Raw genomic sequence first — 24,631 nt, forward strand, 5'->3', positions numbered from 1 at the left:
CTACCTTGGTGACTGCACATGGGATGGATACTCAGGTGGAATGGTCTCCAGACGGCCCCTCCTTCAGTTTCTGTCCCACATTTTGTCTCCATATTTGCTTCCTTGAGTATTTTGTTACTCCTTCTAAGAAGGACCAAAGCACCCACACTGGGTTTTCCTTCTTCATGAGCTTCATGTGGTCTGTGAGTTGAATCTTGGGTATTTCAAGCTTCTGGGTTTATATCCAGTTATCAGTGAATGAATACCATGTGTGTTCTTTTGTGATTGGGTTACCTCACTCAGGATGATATTTTCTAGTTCCATCCATTTACCTCAGAATTTCTCAAATTCATTGTTTTTAATAGCTGAGTAGTACTCCATTGTGTAAATGTACCACACTTTTTGTATCCATTCCTCTGTTAAAGGACATCTGGGTTCTTTCCAGCTTCTGGCTATAAATAAGGCTGCTATGAACATAGTGGAGCATATGTCCTTATTATATGTTGGAGCATCTTCTGATCTTAGTGGGATTGCTTCGAGTTTCTCTCCATGTAGTTTGATGTTGGCTACTTTTTGCTGTATATTGCTTTTACTATGTTTAGGTAGGGGCCTTGAATTCCTGATCTTTCCAAGACTTTTTACCATGAAGGGATGTTGAATTGTGTCAAATGCTTTCTCAGCATCTAGTGAGATGAACTGGCAGTTCCTCAGAAAATTGGACATAGCATTAGCTGAGGACCCAGCTATACCACTTCCTGTTAGGGACTAGACAAGGCTGCCCACTCTCTCCCTACCTATTCAATATAGTACTGGAAGTCCTAGCCAGAGCAATTAGACAACAAAAAGAAGTCAAAAGGATACAAATAGGGAAGGAAGAAGTCAAAATTTCACTATTTGCAGATGATATGATAGTGTACTTAAGTGACCCCAAAACTTCCACCAGAGAACGCCTAAACCTGATAAACAACTTCAGCAAAGTGGCTGGTTATAAAATCAACTCAAACAAATCAGTAGCCTTCCTCTACTCAAAAGATAAACAGGCTGAAAAAGAAATTAAGGAACTGACACCCTTCACAATAGTCACAAATAATATAAAATACCTTGGTGTGAATCTAACCAAGAAAGTGAAAGATCTGTATGACAAGAACTTCAAGTCTCTGAAGAAAGAAATTGGAGATCTCAGAAGATGGAAAGATCTCCCACTGAGCATGCCCTTAGTGGGTACTCCATTTCACTGTGCAACACTGTAGTCTGTGTGGCTGCCCATATCCAGAGATCAGACTCTCTCTCTCTCTCTCTCTCTCTCTCTCTCTCTCTCTCTCTCTCTCTCTCTCAACTTTGCTTATTCTCTTTTATTTAAGGACCAATGTTCAGAAATCTCACCCTATCAGTGTGCACTACATAATTTGTAAGCTACTTAAAATGCATTTGTGTGTCTTAGGCTTTCTGATTCTTTTTCATAAATTAAAAGCTACAAGCTGTACATTTTAAAAGCACAATTTAGGCATGGAAATAAAAGTTCTTATGGACTCCATCTGATAAATGGGGGTGGGGGGGAGATTTGTTCAGTGAGTTTAGCTAACTGGGGATAAATATATTTTACCTCTAAGAAAATATATCATATAGAAGAAAAAAGTGCATATGTAAATGAATTTTTAAATATCCTAAGTCAGGGGGAAGATCAATATAATTCACCAAGAATATATTACAGCCTTCTATATAATCAGCTCTTGGTAGGAAGGAGAAATAAAAGAAGCAGAAAATGAGATTTCTGCCCTTGAGGAGCTTACAATCCTATTAGAGAAAGGATTTTAATTCTCTCTATGGGGTATTAAACAGGTGTATTGAACCATGGAAAAAGGCTGTGCAATATGCATACATGTCTATCTACCCTGAGAGAACTACAGGACATGTGTCACCTAATCCATGACAGTTTGATAGAGAGAGGGGGCCTGTCACTCCACAATGACAGGAATACGCTAGGGCCTTCTTGGGGAAATATAAATGAATGTTTACCCTACTACTAGATTCAGGATTGTAGCCATTGTCATGCTGAAGTTTGAGAGCAGAACAGCTCTAGTGAACACACTGTCTTGATGTTTACCTATCTGAGCAGCCTTAAATACAGCAGATGAAGAAAAGATACAGACCTCTGGGGAATGGAGACTGTTTTGAATCTCAGCTTCCTCATTCTGCTGTGGACGGTTTTTGAATGGCCTAGTTCATAAATGTGTACCACTTGTCATGTGGGTTTCGACTAAGAGCTTTGGACCAGATGATCTTGGTTTCTAAACCATACTTGCCTACTCCAGTCCACATAGACAGCAAAGTATGATGTGTGAGATGCTCCTCAGGTAGCTAGATGGCAGCACTCTTAGAAGGACCCTGGCTGAGACCAGCACATTTAATTCACTACTGTGACCCCCATGTTTGGGCATGTGTTTTTGGTTTACCCCACATCATCAGCCACAGTACCCTTCAGAAAGTAAGTGGTCAGTAGATTTTGCTTAAATGAGGGAGAGGGTACGTACAGCTAGAGACAGGATAATAAAGGTTATAGATAACAATTGTCACTGTCCTCCCTGAATCAGAGAAATAGCTCCAACGGAGGAATCAAGTGTCCTGCCCCATGTATCAGAATTAGTTTCTCCAATGTACACAAATTCATGTTCACCCACTCTGTGCAACTGTTGTTCAACACGCAGATAGTGGTGAGAAAAGGTGTGAGAACCTTTGCCCCTGTAATGCTTAAAATAACCCACCTATTTCAACATCATGTAGCAAGTGGCTACCCTGAGCAGGTCTTTTTTAATTCCTGATAGATGAGACTTGAGCTCTAGGCCCAACAAAGCATACTGTGTTGGAGAGTTCTTTAAAGTAGTGGTTCTCAATCTTCCTAATGCTGCAACACTTTAATACAGTTTTTAATGTTGTAGTGACCCCCAACTATAAAATTGTTTTTCTTGTCACTTCATAACTGAGATTTTGCTACTGTTATGAATCATAATGTAAATATCTGATGTGCAGGCTCTCTGATGTGTGACTCCTGTGGAAGGATCATTGGACCCTTAAGTGGTCATGATGCACAGGTTGAGAACCACTGCTTTAGATAACTGCACATAGCTAATCAAGGTGAAAATAAAGGGACTGTCTCAGGAAAGACATGCGTCAAGGACAGATGGAAGAGAGGAATAGGCCAGGTCAATAAGAGCTAAAGAAGGCTGTATCTGAGGCAGACATATATTTCATGGTAGAATGCTTGCCTAGTGTAAGGTGGGTCTTCTCCCCATTCACAAGCAAAGAAATAGAAAGGAGGATGGGAGAGGAGAGGGAGAGAAAGAGGAGAAGGAAGGGGAGGGAAAGGAACATGAAGAAGAAGAGGAGGAGTAAAAGAAGAGGAGAGAGAGGAAGAGGAGGAGGAAAAGGAGGGGAAGAAGAGAGAGAGAAAGAAACCTCACCAAAAGGATCACGGTCCTTTAGGCTCCTAAGCCTACACTAGCTGTATTAATTATAAGCATCTATAAGATTTTCAATCAAGAAAAAATTTTAATAACAATGAGAAATCAATGTTCTTTGAAAAAAAGTCTAAATAACCTTGTTTGGGTATAAGGTACTGAACATAGCCATGTTTGTTTCACTTAACTAGCAGTGTCAATGCTTGGACAGGATGCTAATTTCTGAATGCTTTGTAGGCATCAGAGACTATATGCCATGCAGTGCACAGGGCACAGCATATAATCCCTTGACAGTCCAAGACTATGGATCTGTTACCATCAGCACTGTCATGAAAGAAGGCTCAGACAGGTTGAGTAATTTGTTCAAAGTCACACAGCTGACAAATGAAGGAGTTGAGATTCAAACTAAGGCAACCTAACTCCTACACTTATATTCTAGGCTTGGGTTCCAGCTACACTGGCATTCTATTACCAAGATGAAAAACAGTTCATTCAAAGTGGTCAATGACTGTGGGTGCTCCCACCGTCCCAGGAAGCACAAATGTACACAGCCCTTAAGAAAGAAGGAAAATGTCTTCTCTTGTGGTATTTTGTCCTTGAAGAAACAATTTAGGCATGGGCTATTTTCAGAGGCTTGTCAAATTGAAAGGTTATCTCCAGATGTACTGTTACCTTGAAGAACTAGACACTGAACGAAGGTTTTGAGAGAAGAAAATGTTGAACCCTGTCATTCCGACATCAGGCTAGGCTTAGGTGGGTTTCACCTGAGAAAGTAAAGCTGCTTGGCTTACATTTTAAGAAAGAAAAGAGGCGACAGGGACTTTCCACAGAGATCTGGACTCACTAGGAAAGCAAGTCTGAATACATCCAAAAGCTGTCTGGTATCCACTTTAAACAATGATGCTTCTCCTAAAGTCAGCAAATGCTTCTGTGTGACTTTAAGGCCTCTGCTAATTTGGAAGAATGAGCCAGCCCTCTACAAGGGAGCTGCTGGGCTTGGTGAACAGAGTCTGGTATCTCTATGGGATTTTCCATGAAGAGGAAAACTCTGTAGATATTATTGTCCATGCTAGGGATAGGACACTGACGACTTGGCTCTCTTAGTCTGATTAAATTCACAATATGCACATAAGATTACTGATATGATCGCAACTATTGCAATGAATGCCTGTAACCCCAGAAGAATTCTTTGCTATTTTAATGATGGAACATCCCCAAGAATCTCAATTAATTTCAGCAAATGATCCTCAGCTCTTTTCCTTCTCCTGACTATGGTGACTATGGGTGTGTTTGTGCCTTCAGGATAATCAGTGCAGCCATCACATGTGCTGATCCCAACACTGTGTACAAGTGCCTCATAGGGCACTAAATGTTAACACCTACCATCACCACGAGTGACCATTGATGAGGAGCCCTGGGAAGAAAACCTGGCTCACTCTTAGAAAATTCGCAACTATTGTCACCTTATTTTTTCCTCTGGTTTTGTTTAATTGATGAAACACCGCACAACTGTGGGGAACATATCATTTCTGTAAATATGACTTCACATGGTTGGCTGTGGTTGCCATGACAATACCACAGAGTACACTTTCATCAAACTAAGGCCTGCTGCATCCACTAACTACTCGTCTCCCCTTCACTGCCTGTGGGTCTCAGGTCCTTGAAAAGTAAACAATTGAGCTTACAACTATGATTGATTTGTACATTATGCTAAACAATTAAAATGTCTTATCAACGTGTACAATCCCTGTACATTCTGAGGCTTTTTCCCACTCGAGCAGGGATCAGGAGATGGAGAGGAAGGAAGGAGGGTGACAGTTGGTTCTGGCTATTTCCACTGTAAGCTGTCCCTCTACTGTGAATGGGTTTATTTTCTGCTCTGAATGCTCCTAACTCCAACTGCTTTACATTTTATGTTGGCTGCAGAGTCTGCTGGTATGAACTGCTGGAGGCGAAATTAAACCCAGGATTGCCTGGATTGAGCCAGCCAGACGCTTTGCTGTAGCTTATTCCTCCTCTTCAGGATGATCTGAGACTACATCTTTCATTTTATCCCACATATTTTTCTTCATTTATTCCAGCAAGACATTGGATAAAACTTCTATGATCTTTTACAAACTTAGAAACATTGCACATTTCCATTCATACCAAAGATGAGGGTATTCTGCTGGGGGCAGGGCGGGGAGTGGTCCAAGGATGAGCATCTAATCTGTCTATGCTTGTCCCACACATCATCAGCCACAACAACCTTCAGAATGTAAATGGTCAGTAGATTTTGGTTAAATTTGGTTAAAAAATTTAGGTGACTGACACTGAGAAATGTTCCAGAGGGATCTCTATCAAACTCCATGTAGAAAGAGCTTCTCTGGGGCTTTCCAGGCTCCATCAGTGATCCTCAAGGATTCAGGGTGACACATTATTTTATTTGATGTGGTGTATAGCAACAGTTAGTGTCCCCTGAAGGGTTGCAGTGTTTAGTTCAGGCCAAGCTCAACCTTGCTTTGTCTTTATCTATTGTTTCCTTGATCATTAGATATTACGTCATTCATCTAGAAAGAGACATAAGACAATTTTAGGCTTCAAACTCTTCAAATTTGAGGCAGAAGCCATCCCTGATGTGAGGTTGGATCCTGCAAGGTTTACTGTCTTAAATACCTCCTCTTCTGCTTTCATCATTTGAGGTTGTTCCTACCAGTGGTGCCAAGACCTTGGTTCCCAGTTTTCCAGCTAACACCTGAAATACCTTCCCATGTCATCTCACCTTCAAATATGTTCCCTGAGAGTTGCTGACATTCTCTCTGAAGAGCACAGAGCTTCCCATGCTGCTCTTCCCTGAAAACCTTCAAGGGTTCCGCCATTTCCCTCATGCCTTATGTCATAGCTTCCTCATGCCTAGCTCCTTGTTTCTCTTACCTTAACCAGACAGCATTGTTGGATTTCCCATGCCTCTACCATCTGCACCAGGGTTTGTTTTGTACCCTAACCTAGAATAAGCTTCTCAATCTACATTCCCTTTGTCTTACTCATCAGAGTAAGCAGGTCCCTCCTTAACACACTAACAGGCCTCTCAGCTACATTAATGTGTGTATTGATTATCCCACTTTATTCATTGTGATATAATTATCTTTGTGCATGTTTGCCTCCCCATTAGACTCCAATAATAGGAAATGGCTTATTCATCTTAGAATCCCATCTTTGTAGTCTTAATGAATTCATGAAGTATGGAAATGAGTCCACCAGAATCATGTACTGAGATTCCTTCTTGTATCCATAAGGCTCTTCCAGGGCCCTGGCTTCTTCATAATACCTTCATGATCCTGTACAGCACAGGGGTCCAGAGAGAAAAGGACACTGCTTATAAGCCTATGGCTAAATAGAAAAGTAGAGACTCTGTTGGAATGGTTGTGGTCAGGGGTACTCATCATCCCTGCTAAATGCAAGCCTGAGATGCGGGCTGGGTACGACCCTCTTCTATCTCTGAACCCACAGCAGCAGTAGCTGAAATTTCAAAAACAGAAAGTTTCATGGTATTCTCTCTGCTGGAAATTTTTCAATTGTTTCCTACATCTGAAAGAGAGAATCCAGGTTCATCTCTCTGGAATCTATGATGGATCTCATTTTGTCCTGACTGTAATTTTCTGGACCTTTCTCAAAACTCCTCAGCACAACCTTATCTCTCCTCAGTGTCTGAGTTCATGCTTTTTTCCCTTCAATGTTCTTATATGTAATATGTCACTGGCACAAAACTAAAACAAAGACCTAGACCTGTTTTCTTTTATCATCCCTGAAACAACACTAGCCTGTTTTCATGCCCCAGTTCAAAATCCTTCCTTAGGGTCAGAGACAATGACTTTTCCCTTTAAAATTTATAGCACTTATGATTTGTGATAAGTTAACTTTATGTATCTTATATTTGCCTGACTCTCTATCAGTGTAAAATACCATATACTTGGGTACTGTTTTCAAGTATGGCTGTCACCTCAATCTATACTTGATGGGAAGTCACCCATCAACATTGTGATGCCATGACCCTGAACCTTCCTGTAAAACAACAAACATTTGGTTTAGTTGACTTGATAGTTAATCTTGATTGTCAACTTGATAGGACTTACAATCACCATGGAAATGTGTCTCTGAGCCCGCCGTTAAAAGAGTTTCTAGATTTGATTTACTGAAGCAAAAAGACACTAATCGTGAGCAACACCATGCTATGGGGCTGATGGTCTGCACTAAATGGAAAAGTGAAAGTAAGCAGGGAACCAGCACCCATCTCTCTCCCCTCCCACACTGCGCCCCACACTCCATCTCTCTCCTCTCCACACTGCGCCCCACACTCCATCTCTCTCCTCTCCACACTGCACCCCACACCCCATCTCTCTCCTCTCCACACTGCGCCCCACATTCCTGCCATGGCGCCAGCCACCCCAGCCGTGACATACTGCATCTCTGAACACAATGAGCCTCCCTTCCTCAAGTTCCTTTGTCAGATATCTTGTCCCAGAATCAAGAAAAGTAATTAGAACAGTAGGGCTCCAAACAGAAAAAAATAAAATAAATTCTTCATACATAACCTGGAATTATTTCTATTTGCCTAGGCCTCTTGAAGAAGACCATTGTTTTTTTCTTTTCTAGTGAATATAAATTATACAGACTGGGTGGTGTTGGCACAAGCATTTAATCCTAGCTGTCAGGGGCCAGAGGCAGAGTTCTAGGCTAGCCTGGTCTGCAGAGGGAAATCCTGGATAGCCAAGGCTATTCTTTCTCTCTCTCTCTCTCTCTCTCTCTCTCTCTCTCTCTCTCTCTCTCTCTCTCTCTCTCTCTCTCTTTAAAAATAAAACAGAACAACAGCAAAGGAATTATACAGAAGAGTGGGCTCACTGCAAGCTTTCCGGACACACCAATCATAGCTACCCTATGCCCCTTCCTTACTTCCTGTCCAGTCTCCTTGAACCCTCCCTTCCATGGTAGCATCCGTTCTGCATTCACTGACATGAACATTTTAATAGAAGTGATCGTGTCCTTCTGACACATTTTTCTGAGCAGGAAAAATTGATTGGGTCAGATTAAGAAGCCTGGTGAGAAGAAAACATGTCTACTGGTGAGGCAGGCAGGGGTAGTGACTGATACCATCAGCAATGGTATCACCACTGTGTTTGATCAACTGAAGGGATGTCTGTTTTTAAATAATATTTCAACAGTTGTCCATTTGGAAAAAAAAAATAGCCCCAGGAAGTTGAAACAGGGTTCATGGAGTCCTGTGAAGGATGCACAGGAAGAGCCCAGCAAATGAAATCTGCCGCACTGAACCCTGAAGAAGACTTTACATGGCTTTCAGTCTCTATCACACTAACTAGTTTTTTGAAATTTAACCTCTTTAAACCTGTGTACACATTCCTAACTTCTTAGCTCGGTCATGTGAATTAAATCGTCTGTAAAAGCACCACAAGCACTCAGAGAACACTGGCTGCTGTTACAAACAATAGTTGTCGGAGTGGTACTGTTACTGCTCTGTGCGCTGGTTACCAACTATGAACCTAGGAATTCGTAGTATTTGCAATTGCAGACCAGCAGGGAGGCAACATACACAAAGCAAACCTATGATATACACAGTCATGCAGGAGCAAGATGGTCGGAACACCAATCAGAGTCGTCAGAATCTAAAGATTGGCAGGAACCTCTGAACAAGTTTGAAGGCGGCAACAGGGGTTGCTGAGATGGCTGCATGGTTAAGGTTCCTTCAGCCATGCCCAGTGACTTGAGTTTGATCCCCAGAAGCGAAAACTTGTCTTCTGACCACCACATATGCACCACAGCACAAGTGCACATGTACAAACATGCAAGCATATACACATGAATGAATGGATACACTTAACAAATTAATCCATAGTCTTAGAGATAGTTTCTTAGAGATAGCTATTCAAGTAGGCACTGAGGTTGACTTGTTACAAAGATCTAAAGACAAAGAAATTTTCTCTTTTATATAATGCAAAACAGATTTATTTTCGTCTATGACAACAAACACTGGGAATGTGGAAAGGATAGCGTCTTCAGGAAAGTGGAAGCTCAGAGTCTTTTATCACAGGCCTCAGGGCATGCCTGGCTGTGTTACCTTAAAGGCTCAGTGTCTTCTCCTGATGTTGTGACATGTTTTCTCAGTCAGGTTCTCTGGCTGCTTGCTTCCAATGTCTTATGATAAGCTAGTTGGGAGCCCAGAAAAAAAACCTTCAATCCTTCTCTGTTTAAAGAGGAACTGTGCCACACACCCAGGAGCTGAGGAATCGACGTTCCCTGGGATCTCAGTTAATATGCTTTCTGTCAGTAGAGCAAATGCAAGGGCTTTTGCAGGACTTCCAATATCATCCATATTAAGCTTGCTAAAAAGTGGATGGCAGATCCTACCTTCATACTTCCTGAGATGCCTTAGAGATTGCTTTGCTTGCTCCTCCTTGCCTCAGCCTGGTCTTCAAACACCACAGGGAAGGAGGCACTCCAAATGTCATCCTTGAAACCTTAGACTGTGAAGAAACACCCAACTTGGAACATCTGGTAGGGTGCTACTTGACTGATAGCATCTTGTCTTTCAATGGAAGGGGGGCTTGATATGCTTAACTTCTTCAATGCCTGTCAAGTGCCAGTGTGAGCATGCCCAGAAAGTGTAAGGCCAGAGCCTCCTGTGAGCTGGTTTTGGAAGCAGGAGAGGGCTAGAGCTCAGCCTGAAGAAATGCACACTGGAACTGCAGAACACCTCCTTAGTAATGCCCGGAATCCCCGCTTTGAGGAGGTGGGAACAGTGTACCCTAAACTCCAGACAGTCCTTGCCTACACAGCAAGTGCAAGGCCTGCCTTTGCCATGAGATCCTATCACTCCCAACGGAGAGAAAAAGGCACCAAGCACCTACACAGACGTGATAGTTTTTAATTTAAAAATAAACAAGGGTGGATTGCCTCTTCCTTAGCAACCTGTATGAGGCACTCTGCTGGCTGGCTTCCATGGCTTAGATACTGGAGCAGCACTGTCCTGTAAAGCTTCTGGTGACAATACGAAAGCCACCAGCTACCGGAGGTGGTCAGCTACCAAAACTGTGCCTGTGAGCCTGAGGAACTGAATACAATTTTTAAATTTTCATCCATCTAAATATAATTAACCACTTGGGGACAGTGACAACCATTGGGCCAGCACAGGTCTAGAGAAAGAAGGCAATATCAAGAAAACCATAAGTTACTATTAAAACAGGCAACCCAGCAAGAAAGGGCCAACCAAAGCTCTGGTGACAGAGCGCTAGGATGGAGTGGGAGTGGAAGCTGCAAGCAAATGTGCTGAGGAGAAAAACAGAGACAGCTGAGAACTGTAGGTTAGCCCCCAGGAGTTCGGATGTCACTGCATGTCGTTTGCATTTTACATTGTTAACAGAGTGCTGCTGTAGCCAACTGCTATAGGGAAAATATGAGTCGACATAAAGATGCTTGGTGTTTGTGTGTGTGTGTGTGTGTGTGTGTGCGTGTGTGTATTTGTATCTATTTGTATGTGTCTATGTGTATGTGTATGTGTATGTGTGTGTATGTGTGTGTCTATGTGCATGTGTATGTGTGTGTCTGTGTATGTTTGTGTGCCTGTGTGTTGGAGTGAACCTGATGGTTTGCTCCTGCTGCTCAAAATAACAACTCCTTCTTATTAGTATGTATTTATACTCAAAAGGAATATACATTTGGGCATCAATATTAATTCATCTAAAATTAATAACATATATGCATATGAATATGTAACATGTATCAACCCAAGGAATCTTTTTAACTACAGGGAGGAAGGAACAAGTTCTTAAGTGTGTTAAAATGGATAGTCTAAAGTTAGCCAGCATGCACGCACGCACCCTTCTGAGTTTCCGTACCCAAGAAATAAATGGAGTAACTACATGAAAAGCCCACACAGTCATCCTCAGACTCTGGCGGAGCCAATTTCCAGTTGTAACAGAAAGAAGAGGAGGATTTAAAAGAATTGGAAAGGCAACCATGAAACCAGCTAATGGTGAGGAAAAGCGGCTGCACAGAGAGAGCAAACCAGAAGGTTAATTAATTAACCCAGCCATGTTAACCAATGTTAACAAATGGTTGTGGAGATATTTAGGGTTGCTTTTCTAAAGGCAAGCGCCCAGCTGAGTTGGGTTGTGTTCGGCCTGGAGAGAGTTCTAAAGCCAGCAGATTCAAACTGCACAAGAAGCTATTTATGGAGTCAGTGAGGAATTCAGAGCAGTGTCCTTCCTGTGTAGGTCTTTAAAACAGAATAGATTCTCATCAGTCTCATTTGAAGGGTTTAAGTGTGATCCTGCCTAAAGGCAAGGTGAGGAAGGAAATGACTTTTCAAGGTCCCAGCCAGTCAGCCCGGGGAGGCCACACTGCTGTAATTCTCCTTTGTTTACACATACCTTATTGTTTCACACCACCATGTGGCCATGCTTGGTACAAAGGCTGAAAATCTTGAAACCAAGCACAGGCCTTCGGATATGGAGGCTGTATATTCGCATGCTCTTAGAATTGCTTGGTCTGTTTGAAGATATCTCTCTGCAAACTCAGCTGGCATGGATGTGGTTGTTCCCAGGCACATTCCTTGACCATCATTTAGAAAATGTAAGGCTATTTTCTGTATTATCAATGATAATGTCTAATTCTTTGGTTGTGCATATGTCCTCCCGTAGGAGCAGGATTTGAGTCACAGTAAGCTGAGTTGATAGCATAAATACCTTTTACTTATGACTGACTCTGTACGTGTGCCGGATTCTAGCCTTTTATATTTAACAGATGCATAGAGTAAATACATGTGACTTCAGTGACAGTTCCATAAAATGAATTCAAACAGAATATCAAAGCAATAGTAGATTTGCTTTCAGGAAAGCAATAACAGTTGACACATGACTGGAGGCGTCACACTAAACATAATTTTAGATACACGACATCGGGCCAGCGTGCCTCCTCGCACCTTTCTCGTTCATTTATGTGATAAACACGTCAGCATCCATTAGCATGTATTAAGCTCTCCTGTGAGCTAACTTGCATTGGGATTCATATTGGACAAATTAGGTTGTCTCTCCATTGTCACAACACCTCTGCTGCAAAAATCACTGTTAAATGTGGACCATGAAATCACCCCAAGGCCAGACTGCTGCGGCTGGAGTCCTAGGAGGCTAAGGCTGGTAACCTTGGGATCTCTGGGGCACACAAATAAATAACATAATGTGCTATTGTTAATTCAGTGAATACTCATGTGACTACACGCAAGCTACAATGTTGAAACAGGCACTGGAGACACAGCAGTGACTAAAGTGGATGAAGTCCTGTCCAGGTTAAGGGGATGAATTTCAGTGCAGGGCCAGATAACAAAGCCATGAGACTTTGCAGGCCACGGGCTCTGATGCTCTGTGGTAGGCTTCAGTGCCACCATTGGCAGCAAGAGGATGTGAGAACCACGCACACCGGAGCGAGCATCACTGGAATGTCATTTGCACACAGTGGTAGGCTAGCTATGAAGGACATACGATGGTGCACTGTTCCCTGTGGCAGTGGGGGACAGTAGAAACACAAAACTACTAGAGCAGCTCCAGTGAGACAAGTTGGTGGATAAAGGCACTGGCACCAACCCTGACCACTTACATCCACCTCCAGGAGCCCACATGCAGGAAGGAGAAACGCGATCGACTGCAAGATGCCTTCTCACCTGCACATATTTGCCATGGTGTGGACAAATAAGTAAAATAAATAAGCGTAATTTGTTTAAACTAACAAAAAATAAATATGATAAATAGGGACAAAGACGGTGGAGGAAGTAAAATGTGTCAGTGCCTCGTAACAAGGGTATTATCAAGGTAAATGACACCTTGAGGAGGTGATGCCTAGGCAGAGAGATTCCTGGAGAGGGTGCCAGGTACAAACTCCATAGGCAGAAGTCTCCCTGGAATCGCAGAGTACAGAGTGCCTATGGCACAATGAATTGGCTGCAGGAAATGGGGTCAAATGGGGCCGGAGAGGTGGCTCAGTGCTCAAAAGCATTTGCTGCTCTTGCCAGGAGGTTTAGAATTTAGTTCCCAGCGCCCACACCAGACAGTACAACCACATTCAACTCCAGCGGATCCTTCTTGTCTTAAAGGACACACACACAAACTCACACAACACACAGTCACATACATGCTCACACACATGTCCATATAAGCATTTTTTTTTAATATTAGGGGAGAGAAGCGGTTAGATGACACAGGATTCAGATGTCATTAAAAATGTGGTTTTTACCTCAAGAGATTCAAAGCCTGGAAAGAAGCCTGCTCTAACCTTGTGGTTGGAATGTTATCAGTCTCGATCCTGGATTGAAGACAGAGTAATAGAGAAACAAGGAATCCAGCTTGGGAGACCGTGGTGATAAGCTGGGTAAGAGACTGTGGACCGGATAACAATGCTAGAGGCGTGAGGGTGTGGTATTCTGAAGTAGGCTCCTAGGTGGAGAGCCTGAGAGAAGCAGGAATCAATAGTGACTCCAAGGATTTAGGGATAACTACAGTCTGACCCAGCAATCTCTAGCAGACATGTCTCAGCAGGAACAACATTAGTATGTCCAAAAGATGCTCACACTTCTATCACAGCATAAAAGCCAAGATTTGAAATCCACCCATGCCTCCATCAGTGGACGGGTGGAAGAACGAAAACCTGGTATAGAAACATGTATACCATGTTTGAGCCAGAGAACAATACTAGCCAGAGAACAATGAATTCCTGCGTGTCTGCAACTATGTGGGTGAACTGGGAAGGCCTTGTGCTGAGTGTGATAAACCAGACTCTGAAGAAAATACCACACAGCCTTACTTGTGGAGGCTAATGAAGCTGATATAGAGTAGCCGAATGCTTAGCAGAGGCTAGAGAGGAGGAGGAAAGAGTGGGTAGGAGGAGTTGGTCCCCAGGAACAAGTGATAGGAAAACGAGGTTGTTCATGTAAGTACATAAGATGAGGGCTACATGTTAGTAATGTAGTATAATTTCAGCTTCACAAAAGAAAGGATTTTGAATATCTCACTACAGGCTGATAGGAGCTCCAATGACAGACATGCAAATTATGAAGATTTAATTATTTCACACAGACCCAATGCATATATATAGAGATGGATATATATCCATCAAGATATCACATTGTCCTCCATAACTTATACAATTATTATGTGTTGATAAATCTGAGAAGACTGCAGGTGTTCAGGAGAGGAAGGAAGATCCGAGTCCCACTCTGATTATGTTCCATTAGATGCCAATTGAACATCCAGGCAGAAATGTTGAGAAGTAGAGAGGCTGAGAAGTTAGTTTCCAGAAGATTGGAGCGATTCAGAAAGCGGTGTAGACTAATGGCATAAGTCTTGAATTGCCCATATATATTTGATACTTAAAACCATGAAACCCATGTGCTCACCAAGGAAATGATAACAAAAGAAAGTGGTGAGGCCTAAGCATTGAACCCTGGGAATATCCCAAAAGTAGGAATTTAAGGAGGTGAGAAGGAAGCCTCAAGAAAGCAACCAAGTCATAGAAGAAAAGCAGAAAGAAAGCCAAGCAGGAAGTGATGTCATCCCTGTACCCCGTGCATGTCACATAGAACAGAGGTGAGCCACCACCCTGGGCAATATGGAACCTTTTAGTGACACTGGGAGAAATAGAGTCCTGCTTGCCTTCACTCAGAGAGCAATTTCACCTCAAGGGTACACGTAGCTTTTTAAAAAGGGCTTCTGTTGGTTTGTCTGCTTTAGTTTGGTTTATTTAATGGAGAAGAAAGGAAGGCAGTAACTGAAGGACAACTGAAGCTTGTTGGTGAGGCAAGCAAGCTTAGGATAGGAAGGACAGCATCTTTGTGAGCTGCCAGGAAGCCTCTAGGAGAAAGGGGGATCTGAAAGAGAAGCGCAACCAGAGAGAGGGAGAATTGTTCCAGGGTTCCCATGGCTAGCTCGATTGACTGAGATCCTGTGTGGAAGCTGGTGTGTTGGCTTCACGTTCTACCCTGCGAAGGGCTCCATGTGGTGCTCAGCAGTTAGCAACTGACAGACAATAGAGTCCTAACTCCTATGATCTTCTGACCAGAGAGCACTAACACTCTTGGCAGACACATGGAATACTTACAGTAAAACAAAGGTAGTACTAACCCTGATTCGTGCTGACTGGCGTTCAGGACAGATACCTGGTAGAAAGCAGGAAGAACAGTGCAAAATGTTTGCATTTGATTTGTATGGCAAGTCTGCTGAAGCCTGAGTCTTACGTGGGACTTAAATCCTTAGAGATGCTCTTTGGAAGGATTGTCTATCTTTGCCCTCTTTTAAAAAAATTCAAGACAGTGAAAACACCTTGTCTGTTGGCTCACAAATATCACATGGCATAATGCTTCCATCCCTTGTCATATTTCTCCACAGACTTACACTGGTCCCCGAGGCTGATCTGTGGAGCAGGGTTCTGACAGGAAGCAGAGGAAGGCAGCTGGTAGAGGCATGGCCATCATGTCCATGGGAAAGCAGATGCAGTGTACAAATGATTTCTGACTTACCTCCCAAAATCCATTTCTGAGCCCTATTCCTAAAGCCAAATTCCAGTGGAAGAAGGAATCCAGACTCTCTAGGATGGCAACAGAGTCCTCAGCTCCTAGACAAACAGCAAGTGCTATCCTGGGGAGGTCGTTTCTTCCATGTTTTCTATTAATCCTTTCAATTCAGAACTGACAGCTAAACATGTTAGGTTACCAGCACCTACTTGGCAAGTTGACTTGCTACGGGGTCAATATGAGAAGACTTTCCAAATACTTGTACCAGATGCAAATGTCTGAAATGCCACTTTGCCTCCTAACGTCTATTGTTTTTGTAATTTACCCATGTTCTATACATATTCACACAATGTTGAAGCTTCTGAGCATGTCTTATTATTACAGCCTTTGGGAACCATGACATAATTCTTAGAAGACAACTACCCTTCACTGAAACGTTAATATACACCTCCTTTCCAATTCCATTCTGATGAAGAAAACATTGAGTTGAGTAATCCTCCAAATGCTGCTGCTTGAACAGTGTTGCACTCACATTGTTAGTGTTTGCCCATGTGCACTCTCATATGTGTGCTCGTATGTGTGTGCTCATGTGTGGGTGTGTGTTTATGTGTGTGTGTGTGTGTATGTGTGTGTGTGTGTGTGTGTGTGTGAGAGAGAGAGAGAGAGAGAGAGAGAGAGAGAGAGAGAGAGAGAGAAGAGCCCACAAACATCCTTATGCATGCTTGCAGAATCCAGAAGAAGACATGAGATAAGCTGCTTTCTCTCTCTCTCACCCCCTGACACAGTGAGCTATCTCTGTACATGGAGCTATATTGACAAGCCAAAATGATGGCACCCTCTCAGCATCCACAACTCTGTGGCTAGAGACAGATACATACATGCATAACTGTGTCTGGTTTTATACGGATGCTGGGGATCTCAGCTCAGGTCCTCATGCTTGCCCAGCAAATGCTCTTCCCCACTGAGCCATCTCACCAACCCCATTGTTAGTGTGTAAAGTTCTAATTTTTGTCTGTCCTGAGCAGGAATGTAAATGTTTTAATTCTTTGAGGAAAGTGTGATACTACGTTTATAGATTCTGTGCCTCAGACAGCCTATATTTAGGGAAGGAACATTTCTAATTCAATTTACAGTGATGTCAAGAAACAACACGTATCTGCAGGCGAAGATAAGAAAAACACGAAGGAGTACACAGTGATAGCTCTACTTAAATAAATAAACTTTTGGTACCAGTGATTAGGTACACAGGATTATTATATGTTTAATTGGCTAACGTGACAATTTGGAATCACTTCTAGTCACATTTAATTGGATTTGCAATCTCTGGGGAAAAGGAATAGAGAAGCCTAGCAAAGAAATAGCCATAAAAGTAAACTGTTTTTCCAAGGGGTGCTAAGTAGTGAATTAATATCCATTCCACAATAGTTTTAATATCCCCCTCAGCTTAATAAGACCAATGCATCGTCTGTATGCACTGGATCCAGAAGCTAATTCAATTAGACACAAAGTTGAGAGGAAGGGGTTATCTGTTGAATTGGAGTGTTTTTTTTTTCAGTTGTAGAAAGGCAAACTTAATCAGAGATAAATAATCTTTTAACTCAGGTAAAGGCTGAGGTGTGCTTAAATACCTACCTGATACCTCAGGGCTCTGCTAGACTTGGAGACATCTTAAAGTCTATGTGCAAGGGGCATAAAGCTGCTATGAAGTTCAGCCCCACAAACATAAGCCTTTAGGATCTGCTATTCTGTACATCTTTTGATGTTTCATACAAAGGAGCCAAAACATAAACATGTCTGGCAGGCGTTAAGCATTCTTGGGTTTTACAAAATGGATCAACCAGGTAGAAGATGGACAGCAAAGCAAAGCCATCTACTTTCTACATCCTAAAAATGTGCTTTGTTTTTGCTTACTCTTATTCCAGACAAATGTGTGCATTGTGAAATACTGACTAGTGTTTGTGCATACTGCCTATTACAGTTTTCCCACTGCCTTATAAATTCATGGTGGTTTACATCTGTTCTTGTTCCGAGGAGTGCCATGATCGCCGACTACATGTTCTGGCTCTGTGGAGGGAGCGAGCACTGTGTCAGCAAGCTCATCAAACTGTATTGGCAGGTAAAAATTGATGCCCCAGATAGGGAAGATGGGTACTCAAAAGACCACAGAAAAAGGGAGCTCTGGGCAAATCAATCAGACAGGTGCTGCCCAGTGGTAATGTACTTAGAATGAAGTAGATTTCTGAAACTAATTTGAAGTGTAAAATTCAGGATTGTTAACCCTTGGCCCGTTCTTGAGTTTTACAACTCAGTATAAATTTTAGACATCCCGAGAACAACGACAGTCCAGGTGTGCTGTGATGACACATCCTTTAAAATACATTGTGTTTTCATACATACTTTTTGAGTTACAGGTTTTAAAACCAAACATTTGAAGTGATATTAGTCACACAATTTTGGATAATGAAAAGATGGGGGTATTAATGGATGATATTTACTATTGAAAACTGGGCAACAGCAAATATTCTGTCACTTGTTGAAAATGACAGCAGGGTGTCCTCTCAGAGGCCAAGGAGAAACCATCACTTCTCAGACTAGTAAGGAAAACTTAAGAGTCACTACCTCAGTCTCCTTCCATTTAAAAGAGGCAGTAACTTACATGTTTCCATTTAAAGACTTAAAGTTCAATTTGCCTACAACTATGAAAAAATAGATTTTCATTGTTAAATTACCCCTGTTGTACTTGAGACCTGTCATATAAATGGAAAAATAGAAAAAGAAAATAAAAAGGTGAGTTTCAGAAAAACAATTTTAATCCCCAATAAAAAAATGTTCCTAATAGTAATTAGATAAGTATGAAACACTAACAAATGAATAAAAAATAAAAACCAGCTGTAGGGGCCGGAGACAGAGTAAAAGCATTTGGTTCCCAGCACCTGGCAGCTCACCACCACCTACAAACCCATCCACCCTGGGATCCAATACCTTCCTCTGCCCTCTGAGAGCAGCCGCACTCACATGCCCGAGCCTCACACTTAATCATATACACATACTTAGTTTAAAAGACATTTTTAAACCGGCTGTCCAGAGTCATAGATATGAAAACAAGCAAGCAAATGCTGCAGACACGTGGACATTTAACCAATAGATCTCAAAGCGATCTTAAAAGAAGCAAGAGAGGGTGTGAATTTCCAGAAGGGATCAGCCGGTCTCATGTAGATTAGGTCCCTAACAAATGCTGGGTTTGAGTTATTCATTCACTAAACAAATACGTACTGTGTGAATGCTGACCTTTCTATATCAAACTAGGGGGAAACGAAGCTAGTGTAGGTATAAACAAGATTTAGAGCCTGATACTTTTAAGCAAAAGAAGCTATCTTTCCTTTAGTTTACAAAGAACATAATATCCTCATATTATTCATATTACAGGAACAAAATAACCTCCTTCAGCGATATGTACATCTTCTCAATGACAAAAATTAATATCACAAGTCCTTCATTTTCTTAGTCTATATTAATACATGCTATGGAAAACACAGCTTTTATTGTATTCTTTTAATTGTAAGCAACCTGTGTAGTGAAAAGAGCCTCTGCCTGCCAGAGATGAGTGCTAACCTCAACTAGCAACAATAAAATCAGTCTCTGGCTTCAGCCAAAGATGCTTCAGTAGAAAGGACGGGATGCCTGGCTCTCTTCTCAGTTTCATGATGCCCCTTGACATCACAGCCTGTAAACATACAGATCACAAGATCACATCTACACATCCAGTTGTGAGCAGCCATTAAACAAAGCCCAGCAAGGTGGCACATGCCTGTCATCTATCACTTGGGAGGCTGAGCAGAAAGATCCTGAGTTCAAGAGTAGCATGGCCTACATAGTAAGAGTCTGCCTCAACAAAATGGAACAGACATGCACTATTTTCTTCTCCGTTCTAAGAAGTCACTGTATCCAGAAAGGGGAGTGGAGAAGGGTAATGACCTGTACACATGGAAATGCTTTCACAAAGCCCATTCCCATATTGTCAGAGGATGAAAAGCAGTTGCTCTATTGCCAGTAATTGCTAACTTAAGACGGCCTGGCTTAGTTGGGTTTTTTTCACTTCACACTTTTTCATTCATAGTACAGCATTCATCAATTTACATGAGATGGCCAATGTTTTATTATGAAATAGCTGTGGTACTAGAAGATTTGCCTAACAGAAGCGATAGGCAAGTCAAAGCTGTGGCATTGTTGTTAGATATATTGAAGGCATTTCAGTACAGTTGGGAGGGGCTATTGAAACATAATGCCAGTGAAAGTCAGAGTGCCCCTGTTATGTCCCTTTCCAAGTGCATAAAAGCCCTCCTCCACTCCTCTCATTAGCTATTCTCGACGGAAGCCTTAACACAAACTTTCTGAATGTGAAAACTTTAGTGCATCTCCATCCACTCTGCATAGATTGACCTACACACTGTCAGATACAAAAGAGCTCTTCTCTTCCATGCTTAGTTCTGGAACAGCTTTCAGTTGTATAAGAAACATGTCCCATATCATCATTCCTTCAAGGGGCAGAAACTAGTGTAACTGTCTGTGCCATATGACAGCTCACAATGAGCCCCTTCACTCTGGTTTAAAGTGTTTGCGCATGTTATTCTACGATAGTATCCATTCTGCAGAGGCAGAGTGGGGTGACAATAACTGCTAGAAGCTGCAGGAGAACACACTGGCTTTGTAGCAAAATGCCCAATCTTCTACCACCAACCATTCTTCATGGAGAACATCTTAAACTTCTTCAGAAGGCTGCGCCAAGCAGCAAAATGGGGCATGCTCAGTTGGGCTGATAACTGCTTATTTTGAAGCAGATGCCTTACAATGCGCATGCGTGTACATGTGTGAGTTCCCTCACAGAGGCTGGAGGAGGGTGTCAAATGCCCTAGAACTGGAGTTACATGCAGTTGTAAGCTGCCCAATGTAGGTACTGAGAACTGAACTCTGGTCCTCTGGAAGAAAAGCAAGTATTCTTTACCATCAAGCTCACCTACTCTTAAAATACTATTATTACAAGAACTTTAATTAGAAGCGTCTACCTCCCAAGCCTCCAGCCCCTTAGTGGAGATCTAAATTGTGGAGGATCGTATCAACAAGGCGGCTGAGCTCTTCCACCTCTGTAGACCATTCTTCCATGTTCGCCCTCGGCCATGTGTTCACAACACACTCATCAGTTTATATGCACTTGTCTTCTGCAATGAGATAACAGAAGCTGATCCTCTTGGCACTGTTCCTTACACAGAATTTGAAAGGGTGGAGACAGAAAATTTGCTGTAATATACCCACAAAAGACGTGCAGAGAATCCCCAGGGAACCCGGACAAGCTGCCTTCAGCTCACTCCCCACCTTAATTTATATTTTCTCAATTTTCTTCATCATCTTCAAGCTTCAGGCCTTCAAATCACAATCTCAGTACCTCCTAAGAATCAGATTCATTGACACAGAAAGAGACAGAGGCAGAAGCAGAGGCAGACAGAGACAAACAAACAGACAGACATAGACAGAGGCATGTTTATTTATCTCATTGCATTAGAAATTGGCGTAAGAACAATCAAAACACCAAAGCAGCACTGAGAAAGAATTATGACTTTTACTCTACTGTAAGGTTGTAATTTTCCTGATGTAAGAAGCTGAAATATTTGACATAATATCAATTTCAATGTTTCATTTTGATGGCAGCAAATAGTAAAACTTGCACTAACAAAATCACCAATTGCAGATGGAGTCACAGCATCCCGTATGTGTGTATAAACACTCATCAAGAAATACCAACATCTTCTACTTGAATTGGTATTACATCACTTCCTTTCCTTGGGCCACTGGGGTCCTTTAGGGTGACATCATCAAGATTATCGATGCCAGCAATTTCTTCCAATTTTAAGATAAACTATTTGCCATGTGTCTGTAGACTGTCCCCAGTGACAACTCTCAGGATATTGTCAATCTCAGCTCCAAGGCTGGAAAGTTCCTAGTTATTTGACTCCAGGTGCCTCATTTAAAGTTGCCAATTAGAAAAAGGACAGGAAACAGGTTGCCCCACAGTGCTACTCATAGTTGACTTCAGCATCTTCACACCAAAGATTCATCATACTCACAAGGCTAAGATGTCAGTCATCACAACGCTGTGTTCTGGAATGAACCCATTATCAAATTTGTCTAAGTTTTCTTAAAATGCATAAAACTTAGCCAAACAGAATCCTTTCTAGACCTCCTTTCTTCACAGAGGCTTCTGTAATAGGAAGGAACTTCGTGGTGTGCTCTTGTTTCTAGACAAAGAGCTCCTAAAAGGCCCTAATTGGAGCTCTTGGCTCTGAGGAAGCCAAGGACTTTCACAGCAGGAGAGAGCCCTCTTTGGGGATTGTTGGAAAAGCTGTTGACACCAACACATGCCTGTGTAGAGAGCCTGACATGTGGAGCCTCTTTCTGGAGTGAAACAGCAAAGGCTGAGGCAGTGCCAACTTCACAGGTCCTCCATCTGTGCAGAGAATGCTGAGACGTCCCGCCCAATTCAAGTTGTACTTGGCATTGAAATGTTCCCCATCTCAAAACTATCAATGGCTTGTACAGCTTCCTAAGAAAGCTCACTAAAAAGTTTTCTGGTTCTGTTTGTTTGTTTTGGTGTGATCCTTTTACTCTCAAAGGATAAAACAAAGAACCGAACTTTTCCTACTCATGTGCCCAAAGAATTCAGTGCACTGGGTTGACCCCCTTCGGGTACTCCCAGGCACTTCACTGTCTGAGCTGCTGATTCACACCTTCTCTTTATACAGCACTATTACTGTAAACCCTTTTGTCCTTGATATTGGACCTAGTGGAGACATATCAGCTTCTAGCACCAAAGGCAAAAAATAGCCCCAAGCATAGAGTGCGTCTATCAGTTTTACTATAGTCACTCAAACTTCAGGTCTTTACAGTTCAGTCATGCGGGCATGTTTGAAGTTGGTGAATACCTTTCCCATATACTCAAATTCTCTTTATCATTCATACTTACTTGCCACTGAATAGCTATTTGTAAGCACACAACTACATGCTAGGGATACAGAGGTAAACAGCAGACAATCACTCTGTCCTGAGGGACCACACATAGCTTCCATCCTCATGAGCAGTATCTCTTTCTTCAGCTCCAGTTACCCACAGTCAATAGAGGCTTGAAAATACTAAATGGAGGGCAGGCATGTTGGCTCACACCTGTAACCCTAGCACTCTGTGGGTAGAGGCAGGTGGATCTTTGTGACTTTCTGGTCAGATTCACCTACATGGGGAGATCCAGTTCAACCAAGAACACCTAGTGAGACCATGTTGAAAGGGTAGGGGGAAGAAAGAAGAGAGAAAATGGGAAGAGAGGAGGAGGAAGAACAGGAGGAGAGGGAGGGTGACTAAATGTACATTAAATTATCTGCCATTCTGAGTAACATGAAGAAATAGTCCACCTGTTAGGTCCCACAGTAGGCATTTCAGCCACCAGACCATTGATCATAATATAGAGACCTTGTGTTAAGTTGTCATATGTCCTTAGTAATTACCCCAAGTAATAAGCAGTGACTCACACATGGTGAAGAGAATATGTGAAATGCATCCTTCAAGTGAAATGGTGACAAAACAATATGACATTCTGAGAGGAAAAGGAAGTCACATTTGCAACTGTTCTACTTGTCTCTGTTGCTGATCTCTCATTGTGCATAAATTATAAACTACATTTTATTATAAATTTGTGCATGGTGGGAACATATGTAATTTATGCAAGATTTAAGTACAATCCATAGTTTCAAGCATCTGTTGGGAGAGTTTTGGAATGCCCCTCTTGTGGGTTAAAGGAGAAACAACTGTATCCTCCATAAGATATACACAAGAAAGAATTACAAGACTGTAAAATAATTAAAACACACACCACTGCTTAATATTCTGCCTTTCTTCCATGGTGCCATCAAAGCACATTGCAAAATGCCACTCAATAATAAGTTGTTTAATCAATCAATCAAATTAAAAATTAGTTTGACATGAAGCCAAAACCACTAACATCTCACTGAGAATGTTTTTACCACCATTGTTTTGTAATTAAGCAATTCAGCGATTATGCAAAGAAATGGTAATTGCCCTGATGTGTTCATGGTGTACTGTTTAAATGAATCAAATGATCACACTGTACCATACATGTATATGCAATTACATGCTGATTATAAGTTATATACCTACACACATATGTATTTTGTATATGAAATAAGGGAGTTTCACAGAGTATATACTTCACAGTTAGTTCCCAGTGGATATCCTGAAAAGAGAGAGTGACTCTCTTAGTTAATACAGTTTTTAAAATAAAAAACAGCAGAAGGGAGAGATGGATTTCTTTAGTTATGAAATCATGTAACATTCTTCTGTGTGCGTGCATATATGTATTAAGTTCAAAATCATAGATGATTTTTTTTGCTTCCATTGTGTATGAAACTCACCAGACTGTATGGAAAATGCTACAGACATCCAGGATTCTTTGGAGTGGTTGGTTTCCATGCCCTCAGGAAAGCCCTGGGGATTGGCTATTCACTTCTTCCATCCAAGATGATGATCAGGGACTTGTAATCACATAGAGGCTTCTGGAGCATCTAGAGAGTCGCATATCATAAGTTACCCC

General features: G+C 41.9%; 1 protein-coding gene across 1 annotated transcript in view; it reads left to right on the plus strand.

Moving 5' to 3' along the window:
- The window catches only part of Spata16 (spermatogenesis associated 16), a 286,800-nt gene that overhangs the window by 152,658 nt on the left and 109,511 nt on the right, over positions 1 to 24,631 (plus strand). The window contains exon 5 of the mRNA XM_028763601.1: positions 18,013 to 18,097. Coding sequence (XP_028619434.1) covers positions 18,013 to 18,097 — 85 coding nt within the window. The remainder of the gene's footprint in view (positions 1 to 18,012; positions 18,098 to 24,631) is intronic.

The sequence above is a fragment of the Grammomys surdaster genome, unplaced genomic scaffold (genome assembly GCF_004785775.1).
Source record: "Grammomys surdaster isolate TR1022 unplaced genomic scaffold, NIH_TR_1.0 62, whole genome shotgun sequence".
Classification (NCBI taxonomy): domain Eukaryota; kingdom Metazoa; phylum Chordata; class Mammalia; order Rodentia; family Muridae; genus Grammomys; species Grammomys surdaster.